The following is a 12,062-nucleotide window of genomic DNA, read 5'->3' on the forward strand; positions in this document are numbered from 1 at the left end:
ATTTATCTGCAATTTTCTATTTTGAATTTTAAAGATGAATGTTAAAAGGCTTGAGAATTTCTTGGTCACTTCTTTAAAGATTTGTTTGCTGATTATCCAATTCATAAATGATAACACAATCCTACTGTAGACAGCAGCCTCTTGTCTCCTAAGAGACTAGAAGAGTGCACCCTCTTTCTCCTGTGATGACTGCACATGTCATTAGAGGCAACGTGATTTGTGTTAATATTTTTGCTAGGTTTTAGTAATTTTCCTTCACAGTCATTGTAGCATTCATGGCGTTTATTTTTCTCTCACAGTACCTATTCTTATCTCTAAAGTTCCTTTTGAAAAGGAAAATGTAATAGTTAGCACTGAATGAAAACAAGTTCAAAAAGGCAACACCAGCCAAAGACACCTGGTTTTAAAGTGGTATCATGTCCAGAGTCATACCGTTGTTTTGGTTTAAAGTGAAAAGATATCCTACTGAAAGAGCAGCATTTTCAGTTGACAAAAGAGAATGCCATGCTCCCTGTCTGGATCAGCTCAAGCATGAAAATCCTTTATGCAGACACTAACTTAGGAGGAAAGAACATAGGAAAACTCATTGGGTAGAAAGTCATGTATTAGTGTGCCAACAGTAATGCCAGTAAATGAATGTCTGGATACTGTGCTTGCTGTGACTGGTGCCCATCAGCATCAGTATGACCGGTTTAACTACTGAAGAGGCAGCCAAAATAGACATGGTCATCAGGAGATACGTGGCATATGAGTAGCTGCAAAAGATCTTGTCTTTCTCAGCTTTTGTAGCCCTCTACAGGAACATGACCAAAGAGTAAGCTTTAAGAGTGGCTACCCCTGCACAGTTAATGTATTTTCTAATTCTAACAGCTTGTCGTTTATTTGCATCAGTTTAAAGCATGTTATACTAAAAGGTCATGCTATTTCCAATCAGACTTTAAGTAGAGGGAACTAAATTGCAATGAAGTCAGTTTCACCCTCTTTGTCTTCTCCTTGGTTGCCCTGGGGTACCAAAATGCAGCAATAAATTGGGCTATGTGTAATTTGTCAGAAAATGCTTACTACAGCCTAGTAAACACATTACAAGGTTTACTATCTGCACTGCAGCAAGCAGTGGCACTGCCCAACATGTGACAATGCTTTAACACTCAAGAGAGAAAAAAGGATTTCTTTTTTCAGGCTGTGTCCTGCCTAAGGACCAGGGAGCTGTCATGACTACTTAGGAATAAGCAGCTCAGCTTCTGGCAACAAACTGAAATCCAATCTTCATTGGCTAGCACATATACAACGCTGTTATCTCTTTCGATAGTTTTAAACCTTTGAAGGAAAACTTCATTTAGAAAAGCCCCTTCATAGGTACAGTCAAAACTTCTGTGAAACCAGTTTACAAAACACATTGTCTTGCTTACCAAAACCCTATACTTTAAATAGATAGGTCAGTTGTTGGGGATATCTGTTGGCATAATATACTATATTATAATTTTACTAGGGAGTCTCCTGAAGAGAAGAGATGGTGCCTGGCAGTTTGCTGAAAAGGATTCGTTTGATTATCTGTTAATAGATGTCCTGGTTTAGCAGTAGCAGTCATTTTTTCTACTGGTGCAGTGCTGTGTTTTTGACTTTCCGCCTGGGAACAGGGCTGATAACAGCGATGTTTAGACTGACCAAGGACTTTGAGAGTCTCATGCTCTGCCAGGGAGGAGGAGAAGCCAGGAGGAGGCAGGGACAGGACACCTGACCCAAACTAGCCAAAGAGGTATTCCATACCACAGCACGTCATGCCCAGGAGGTAGAACTGAGAGTTCCCGGAAGGGCTGGATCATGGCAGGGTGGGGGTGAGGTACCGGTTGGTGAGCGGTTGTATTCTCTTCCTTGTTATTTCCTTTATCATTATTACTATTAGTGGTAGCAGTAGTGATTTGTGTTATACCTTAGTTATTAAACTGTTCTTATCTCAACCCGTGGGAGCTGCATTTCTTTTGATTCTCCTCCCCGTCCCTCCAGAAGCGGAGGGAAGAAAGGTGGGGGGGGAAGTGGACTGCGTGGTTCTGATTTACGGCCTGGGCTTAAACCACGACAATAGAGTACCAGGCAGTTGCTACCATCTCTTGTTCTATTTTAAATGAGATTTCAGGCTTGATTTATCCACGTATTTTATTATTATTTTGTCCAAAAAATGTGTCATTTCAATGGTGCTTATACAGATGCTAAAGGCAATCAAAAGAAAAGCAAATGCTTCATATCTAAGGCTGGCAAAGGTAAACACAGTAAATATTCTTATATATATATGTTTATGGTATTGCAAATACCATAACTAACTTTGTTCAACAAAAACCAAAACAGTAATCTACCCCTTTTACTGTATTAATAAATCAGCAGCAACAAGAACACTTCATCATAATGGTGTGTTCTCCTGCAACTATCACACAACATAATACTCACTTTGTTTTCTTACTTGAGACCATTACTCAAGCACAGCCACGTACGCCACACAACTGACCCTCTATCCATCTTCTGTCATTCCATGTGTTACTGCTAGCAGGAGTATTTTATTTGCCACTACCAGTCACACCAGGAGCTTTAATGATTTGTGAAGCTCCATTTAATGGAAAAAAGGCAAGCAGTCAACAGTAGCTTATGCATTCTCTCCACAGACAAACACTGTTCATACCAGATGAGATGCTTAGTTACTGTAAAGGCAAGATGGTGTTACTCCTTGCACACCTTACAAATCTCTTTATGGACTATTAACAAATGAGCTCACGGCAAAGCATGTAAGTGTCCCTTAATAATCCTAATTGTCAATCACTTGCTTTACAAACCACAACATATGCAATAACTGGAACCAAACCCTGACACCTGCTGCAAACAGCTGCAGTGAAACTTTGTGGGGAGAAACCCAGAAGCCATGGGCTCAACACAGTTTTTACCAGATGTCAGTCAAGAGAGTTACACCTAGATTTTCACAGTCCACTGCTCACTGCAACATTCCTTTTTCTGGTTCACCTGGCTTCAGGAAATGTTCTCAATCTTCAGTTTTAAGGACTCTAATGTGTCAGTGAGGGCCACAGACACTCAGGGTGCTAACTGCTGAGTAAAGGTGAAGTTATACTTCTGTTCACTAAAGCACCCCAACTCCAGTGAACAGCTTCAGTACTTTTATCCTTAAGTCTATCCACTATCCAATTACCGATGTTTGAGATTAGCATGACAACAGGCACTTTCACAAGAATACTGCAAACCTTCATGAATGAACATTTATGGCACACATGCTCAACAGAGCTTTACAGAAAAGAGTAAGAACAGAATGTTCATCCTGGGTGCATAAACACAGGTGTTAGCCACCCACCTGCCAATACTCCTGCACAGAAGCTTTTCCCCTTCACTTTTCCCCCTGGCTGCGTTTGCATTTCATCCATATGCATGCAGACCTCCTAAGCACCCTGACACCTACTGACCATCTCGGATCTGGAACAGAGGAGTGGCTGTAGCACCCCATGTAGCACATGGGGAAAATGCACACTCAGAAAAACCACCTTGGAAGATGCATTCTACAGCCCGTGATACAATTAGAAATACTCACAGAACAGGCCTATTACTGCTTCCTAGTCTCTTCTCACTAGGGATGATTCCTTAAGAGCAGAGATAGTCAGATTTATTTATGAGGCTGGTTCCAGACCCATAAGAAATTCACATTTTCAGCCTTTATATTGTCTTCCTTCCTTGTTGAGAATGATGGTGATGGCAGGGGCCTCATCACTAGAATTGCCTCAGAGAAAAAGGAAGCTGCAACTTCTCTGGATGCTCTAAGGAACAAATAAATGGTACTCAAAGATAGTACTCAAGGGAGATGCCACACTATCCAGAAACAGAGGACATTCCTTTGATTGGGATCCCTGTGAAGATACTACCATTCCTGTAGATTTCCTCAAAAATTTGGACTTTACTTATTTATTCTTTGAGAAGTTGGACAGACATTTGGCATGTAATGTAATACGAGTGTATCACATTCACTCTAGCAGTGGGTACAGGCACTGTCAGAGGCTATTGGGCAGGAGCCAAAGAGAAGCAACCACAATTCATTAACTGCAACTGTAAAGGAATCAAATTTTGAACACACAGCAGTCAACTGGCATCCTTATGTTTTTGCAAAGATCACTGTTGTTCTTTATGTTGCTTATGCTTTAGTGCTCCTATGGTCATTTCATTATGTGTTTAATTTATGAACATTCATAATGTGTTTAATTACAGGATTATTCTGTATGTATGCACCACCTGGGCTCTACAGCTGTTTGTCTTTTTCCTTGAACAAACTCCCATTTAGAGAGCAGAAAGTTCAGTTACAGTGTCTTCACAAAGCTTGGAAGTGAAGAAATCACTCGTAGCAGGGTTCAGCAACTCACTGCTGCCTTTTGGATGGTCTTCAGAAATGAGGAACAATGGGCTTGGATCCTGCAAGATCCTTCAAGAATCTCCATCTGCCTTGAGGGGCTCAAAGAACTTCACATAGCCAATATTAAGAACTGCACCTTGTTTCTGCTGGCATTGTTGGTCTGCGATGTCTTCCTTATATTTATTGCTCCTTCACTAATCAGGTGTGGGAACAGCACAATGGAAATTATAGCTCTTGGACCATTTGATTCAGCACACCATAAGAAAATCCCACTTCTGCTTAAGATTCTACTGTGGTACCCTACCTCAGGATCTGACAGAACTTTTACTGTCCTAAGCTTTGAGAATATTGTAATTCCTGGTCTCCTGGTAGCCTACCCTCACAGATCAAACATTCAGGTATACTCATCATGGATCAATTTTGTAACTTCTATTGCAGCTTCTAGCTGTGGTGTTGGCAAGCTTTGTTGTTTCAGCATTAGCACAGAAAGATCAGCCAGCTCTTTTCTACTTTGTGCCATTCATTCTTATTGTTTGCCTGGTTGTTGCTTTTTTGCACCAGAAGCTGAGAGCTTTATGGACAGGCAGTGATTTTATACATCAGGCCTCCTGTTCTCAGAAGTCAGTATCAAGTAGCCTGACGCCCAGAAAGACCGAGATCCACGAATAGGATGAAGAAGGGGAAGAACATGTAAATCAATCATATGCCAAATAAAGACCAATTAGATAATTTGTGTTGAAAAGAATAATTTACCAATACCAACATACATAGTAAAGAGAAAACCTCATGTCACCTAGTGAAAAAGCAATCACCAAGTATGACTGATCTTGAACAAAATCTTTAATCAGAGAACTGCATAGATACCATGGAAGAATTCCAGAGCCGCATCCTGAGAAACCAGCTATTAAATATAGCTGATTTCCAAGTAACAGAGAAACCTCCAGAGGAAGAGACTTTAAAAGACTGTATGAACAGCTCCAATCTAAAAATAAAAGTGTAACTTGCACTTCACAAAAAGAAAAAAGGTGCTATTGCAAGTGCTTTATGTCACTCTGACCTCTGTGCATACATGATACTCTTCCATTATGCATTTCTACATTTCTACCCCGGCGCTATTACATGCAATAAAGTGATATCAAGCTATTTTATTAGTGTTGGATAAGAAGTTGAAGATAACCACAAAGTACACTGAGCATTCTTATACAGCAAGTCTAGGGAACTGGAATAAGCATAAAGGAACCTGCTGTTCCTTTATGTCAATGCTAAATAATGCCTTGATAGGCATCAAGAACCATAAAACCCATGGATTCATAAGATAAAAATTGTATTGTGTATGGTGTGTATTGTTTGCTGTGAGCAAACTCCAGAGGAAGACCTAAACCTAGCAGATTCTGAAGGCAGAAAAAGGCTCACTCCCATCAACGCAAGGTCAGCTTTTCAGTTGCTACAAAGGAGAGGGAAGTGCAAAATTATGTGCTTCTCCTTCCCTTTGGGCCTCCTGTAACAGACCACGTGAACCACCAGCAGAAAGCACTGCTAGCAGTTGATCCGACTGCAGATGGGGGACTTGAAGAGTGTTGACAGTAAAGAAGGTGAAGCAGGTAGGACTTGATGAAAAATAAACTAGCAGTTTCTTTTAACATATACACTGGGTTTTTTGCTTTGCCACTAAGCTATTCTTCCAAAGAGAAAACACTCCTATAACAGAAAATTCACAGATCCCAGAATGATGCCCAAGACATAAAGAACCAACATATATGGGGTTTTCTCCTGGTTATTTTTAGAGCTGTGGGCTTAAAATCCCTGGAATTCGTTGATACGTATAAGGTGCTCTTTTTTTAGGGCAAAGACACATACTCTTACTGTGAGGATGGTGAGGCGCTGGCACAGGGTGCCCAGAGAAGCTGTCGCTGCCCCATCTCTAGCAGTGTTCAGGGCCAGGTTGGACGGGGCTTGGAGCAACCTGGTCTAGTGGAAGGTATCCCTGCCCGTGGCAGGGGATTGGAACTCTAGATGATATTTAACGTCCCTTCCAACGTAAACCACTATGACTCTATGATATGAACACCTGAAAGTGCATCAAACCTTAAGCCATGAAGTATGTCTGGAAGCTAGATGTTTTAGGCTTTAGAAGGGCCATGAAAAATAAAGGATAAACTCAAACAAATCAAAGACATAGGTAATATATCAAAAGATATCAGAAAACCTATGACTTAATCTGTAGCATGGTATCGAGCATGGTATGTGAAGAGGTCACAGCAATGTTATTGCTGGACCAAAGAAGTCCATAGTTGCAGGCATTTGGGTATATGCAGCCTTTCAATCTAAGCATGTCTTTGCACAAGTGCTCAGAAGTAGAAGTATCCAATCTTTTTCAATAGAAGTTTCAAAAGTGGGATAAAATTGGCTTGATGTTTCTCAGTTTGTCCCAAAGAAAATTGTAAGATTACGTAGCTCTTTTGTGAAGTAAAACTACAGCCTTGCAGGACAAGTGACAAAACTATTATTTCTACCTTCCTGGAATTACAGAATATCAAACCAAGCTATTGGAACAAGAAGCTAGTGACTTGACATTTCAGGTTTACTTGAGTGGATATATCTTTTGAAAACATTTTGATAAAAGAAGCATTTCAAAGTTCTAATAAAATGGTCCTAAACTGGCCAAGACCAGCACAGAAACAAGTTTTGAAGTTCTCATAATCTAAGAATTTGGTTACTTTAGACAACTTACTGCTGTAAAATTAGTTTGCAAACTACAGAGAAGCCAAGAGACTAAAAAATTCTTCCTATGCAACATTTGCTAGAATACATTAAATTTGACAGATACATTCATGTCTTCTTACCTCTTGTCCTGAAAGGTAGTATGCTGCTAGAAGACCGCCAATGAAGCGAATATTGACCTCAAAAACAGATACTTCAGAATTCTAGAACAGAAAGAAAGAGTCAATATTTAACTAACTCCCTAATCAGGAATGGGAAAATAATCATCAAAGCAGAGGCTTTGTTTGTATTGTTTCAGTATCTAGATTCATACTGAACTTCCCATGCACATCTTCATGACACCAAATGATAATTCTAGTTATAACTTCAACTGATTTTTAAAAATCAAACTAGTTTTTCTCCTGCTCTCTAATCTTATCACCACAAAGTGCAATTAAAGTTGTTTGGGAATAGTGGGAAGGAAGAAAAGACCTGCGTATTTCCATAATACAGCATCTTTTCTCTTACATTTAAGCATACCACTGCCATCCCTGGAGATGTTCAAGGCCAGGCTGGATGTGGTTCTGGGCAACCTGATCTAGCTGAAGATGCCCCTCCTCATTGCAGTAGGTTTGGACTAGAGGAGCTTTGAAGGTACCTTCCAACCCAAACTGTTCTATGATTCTCTGACACCAAATCTTCTGGGTTTACAGGATAAAGCTAAATAATAATTAGGTAATTCCTCTAATGCACTTTCTTAACCTGAATTACGAATGAGTCTTAAACTTAGAGCTCCATTTTAACATAGTCTCTATCTAGGAATAGCATTTACGTATCTAGTGACATGACACATAGTACTGCAACACCATCGAGAAACTCAAGACTAAACCATTTTACTGCCTTCCTCCACATTAATATCATTGGGCTAAATTCACCAGTATCTTATGACTCATTTGAACCATTGAAAATTTAAGAGGAACTAGCTTGTTCTTACATCTGTCTGCCTCTGCACTCCATTCACTCCTTTGCCTGCATACATCCTATCTGCCTCCTTCATAAACTTCTAATTCAAGCCGTTAAACACAGAAATGCAGTTATCTTAGAAGATTTTGAGATAAAGGAGACTTCTCCTTTCATCCAGAAAAGTCACTACAATGTACGCTGTACAAGTTGACCCATCTGTTAGTGCACAGTTCAAATTTATGGGTATATCTTTCCTTTCACACTATTTCTATGGCACCTGAAGTTGTATTGTGCATTTTGCTTGTATCCAAAATAAATGTGCTTTGCACATATTACGTATTTCAGAAAGATTCTATGAATACTCTAACAGGTTCCTCGAATAGCATTGATGATTAGAAGTCTGAAGTTTGAAATACTCCCAAATATAGGTTTTTAGTAAAAAGATGTTTTTCTTCACATATAGGTGACACAAGAAAAGTATCAACAGTGCAGCATATTATTCCACTTAATACCTATGAAGGTCATGAATCACAGAAGCAATAGTACAGTGTAGAGTGAAAAATGATTTATATTTCCTAATAAAAGAATCCAAGAGCAACAAATTTATATATTTATTTATAAACTTCAAGCCATGTAAGGAAATTACTCAAATCTGGTGTACAAGACAAGTCATTAACCTTCAGAAGTGTTCTCTGATACATAGGAAGCTGTCATTGAACCTTAGACTCTTGGAATACACAGTGTGATTCTAAACCTACTTTGAGGACAACCTTCCTGGTCTAGTGGAGGGTGTCCCTGCCAATGGCAGATGTTTGGAACTAGATGGTCTTTAAAGGTCCCTTCCAACCCAAACCAGTTTGTGATTCTGTGATTTTATGTGAATTTCTACAATTTATATTGAGACAACTTTAGATCAGACAAAAGTTATGGAAGTAATTTAGTTTACCCTCATAACAGTACCATTATGTCTATGCTTTCTGATACATAGCATCTTCAGTTTTAGACTAAATAATTATCTGACATTAACTGCAAAAAGCAGAGTAGAATTTCTTTAATGTTTGCCAGAAAGTCAATGTATAAAACAAAAGGAAAACACTCAAACAAATAATTTCTGAAACATAAGGTATAACATAAACCCAACAGGAAGAATCTGCTCAATTCTGACTGTATCCCTACATTTCATTTTGTGCATTACTGGAATGTCCAGTAATTGTCCAGGGTAAGTCCAAGGATTGAAATACAAATTGCACCACGATCTGGTGACAGTCTCTGAATCAGTAATAGGAACACTAACTGAGAAGGATAAAATAAAGCCATTTCTTCCATTTTAACACTTCCCAACTCTGCACACACACACAAAAAATATTGCTGTATGATCAACTGGGAAATTTTTTTGATAGATTCAGAACAGGCAAACTATGATGATCCAGATGGCATTCTTCATGTTAAAACATCTTAAGAACATGGAAGAAGAAAAGATTTTACTGTTAGGTAATTTATACACTATGGTTTGGGAAGAAATTGTCTTTTACAGTTCAGTTACTTCCAACTACTATGACCTAGTAAAACCTCATTTCTGCCTTCATTTGTGACACCTTGTTGGTTCTCACTGACCACTTCCTGTCCCTTCCACTTTCCAATTATAAGTTGGACTTTGGAAATACAATATATAGCTATATCTTTGCTTATAATTTGAAGTGTGAAAGGGTTGGGATGTTGCAAACAGAGAACTTTCCTAAAGCCTACACTGATACTTTGAATCCTAAGTTTTTTAAGTTCCAGCTGAAAGACCTCTTCTGTCTCCCCTCCAAGTGGAACACTGTGAAAAAGACTAGGGAAGTATTAAGGACAGCTCTACTTACCACACTGAAATCAAGGTTTTTGTCAATCCACTCTTGTCCTTCTCTGAATTCATCGTGAAGCCCCATGATATAAAGAGTATCCAATGCATCTACTATGGTAGCACCCATTTGTGAGTTTCCTGCACACAAAAAGAAGGATTTCTATTACAAGTGGTTATTTTATTACTTTTCTTAAACTTCACAAGCATGAGAAAATAACCCAAGTGGTAGTAAAGCAAAGTTACAACACAGATGACAGCACAAAGAATAATCAAAACAAGCAAGGAATTAGCAGCTACATAGGAGGATAACACTTCTCTTTCAAAACAGCAGTCCTCCGGCACAGTTTGGCTTCTGGGGACAAAAAGACAACTAAAGACAGAAAAAAAAAAAAAAACCTTCTCATCTGCTTTCCTAACCTGACCATAAGCAACTGTACTTTGACACAAAAAAAGGACAGAAAGACATCCAGCTTCAAAAAGCTATCAGGAATTCTAGGACAGAAGTGTTAAAAAAAAAAAAAAAAAAAAAGGCAAGCATATACAAGATAAAGCAACTGGTACTTGCAGTAATGCCTTGCACTTCCCAACACTGACTACTGAAACAGTAATTATAGAAGCTACCTAGTCACTAAAGCATGGGCTGATGAGCATGGACACCCAGACCTGGCTTGACTGATAAAGCCACAGCTCCAAGATGTTCGCATCATTGCCTGCAAAGGACCTACACTATGAGATGCTGATGGATTCCTCAGCTGCCACCATTTAAAGTGTAGCATTTAAAGCCAAATAAAAATCAATGGTGCTTTACTCTAAAATACTGTTCGCTTGAAACAGCAGCAATTTCCAGGCGATTGATGAGTGACTCATCAGTTTGTACAAAGGAGACAAGATGAGGAGGTGGTGAGCTACTGCCCGTGTTGGCCTTGACCTCCTTAGTCCATCTCAACCTAAGCTGTTGCCTTTAGTAGGCAGAGGTCTTCGTTTCTAGAGGAAAGCAAAAAATACCATTTTTTGCATTTATTTTCATGGTGTGTATGAAACTTCCTATGCACTAAAAGTAGCCAAATTTCACTGTTCATACCAGTATTCTATAAAACAGTACAGTATTTTCATGATTAGCAATTTAATGACAGTAGTATCCTAGCAAGTTACGCCAATTTTATTTTTTTAATGTGCTTTTCATCCACAGCAAAATCTCTGTAGTGCAGTGTTCCTGCTTGTTGTTTCTATTCATTCATTTCTGGTTTTTACAAGTTTAGAGGGGTTTTTTTTGTCCTCAAGCATAACAATAACTGAAGCCATCATCCCCACTGTATTTCTTTTCCCACACCTAAATGACACTTATATGCAAGCTTAACTTCATTTTCAGGGATTTCTTTCCCTGAATAATAAAAAGCAGCCTCTATGACAAAGTAATCACCAACTAATTTCTTCAGAAACAGCCATGCATCTGTTTTAATTTAAACTAGATATGGAAAAACTAAAGTCATGGTGTTTGTTAAGAATATTCAAGTATAGAACAGGATACGCTACCTTTCACAAGATTAAAGACACATTCTTCAACAAATGGGCCACCAGGCATATCTATAACTTTCAGGAAATGAATTCACTGTGGTGGGGTAAGTACTGTAAGGTTGAATGCCTTCAGCCAAATGACAAATTCCACTACTTGTGCTGAAGTGGAGGTTGCTTTGCGCAGAGCTACAGCATGCATTTGACTCTGCACCTTTTCATAAGTATTAATGTGACAGTTATCTAATTAAGAACTTTAAATACACAAATCAGACCATGACACAATGACTAACTTCAGTATTAGCCAACAAGGCATTTTTGACCTGGAGCTGAAGTGTGTTATACTGCTATGGCACTCAAACCAATTTCTGTTCCTTATTAAATCACACTGATATCAGCAATTTCCAAATACACTCAGTGTTTGAACAAATAGGAATAATCCTGAAAGTTCCTCTTGTAATAGTTTCAAAAAATAAAAACTTTTTGACTTAAACACGGTTATAAACACATCAGTAAGCTCTCATATTTGACATCTAGCATGGGGTGTAGAGAATACACTGCATGGGCATGGACTGGTGTGTCATTGCCCCTCCAGTCCAGTAGAGCAAAACAGACTTGCTCAGCATTTTTTGCCCCTAAGAGTCAATTAAA

General features: G+C 38.9%; 1 protein-coding gene across 2 annotated transcripts in view; it reads right to left on the minus strand.

Moving 5' to 3' along the window:
• MAN1A2 (mannosidase alpha class 1A member 2) overlaps nt 1-12,062 on the minus strand; it is a 138,126-nt gene that overhangs the window by 62,190 nt on the left and 63,874 nt on the right. For both annotated transcript variants that reach the window (XR_013956361.1, XM_080612219.1), the window contains exons 4-5: nt 9,919-10,037; nt 7,237-7,317 (exon numbers count right to left, since the gene is read on the minus strand). Coding sequence is in view for 1 of the 2 variants with exons in the window: in XM_080612219.1 (XP_080468345.1) it covers nt 7,237-7,317; nt 9,919-10,037 (200 nt within the window). In the remaining variant the exon portion in view is untranslated. The remainder of the gene's footprint in view (nt 1-7,236; nt 7,318-9,918; nt 10,038-12,062) is intronic.

Source organism: Psittacula echo, assembly GCF_963264785.1.
Source record: "Psittacula echo genome assembly, chromosome: 3".
Taxonomy (NCBI): Eukaryota; Metazoa; Chordata; class Aves; order Psittaciformes; family Psittacidae; genus Psittacula; species Psittacula echo.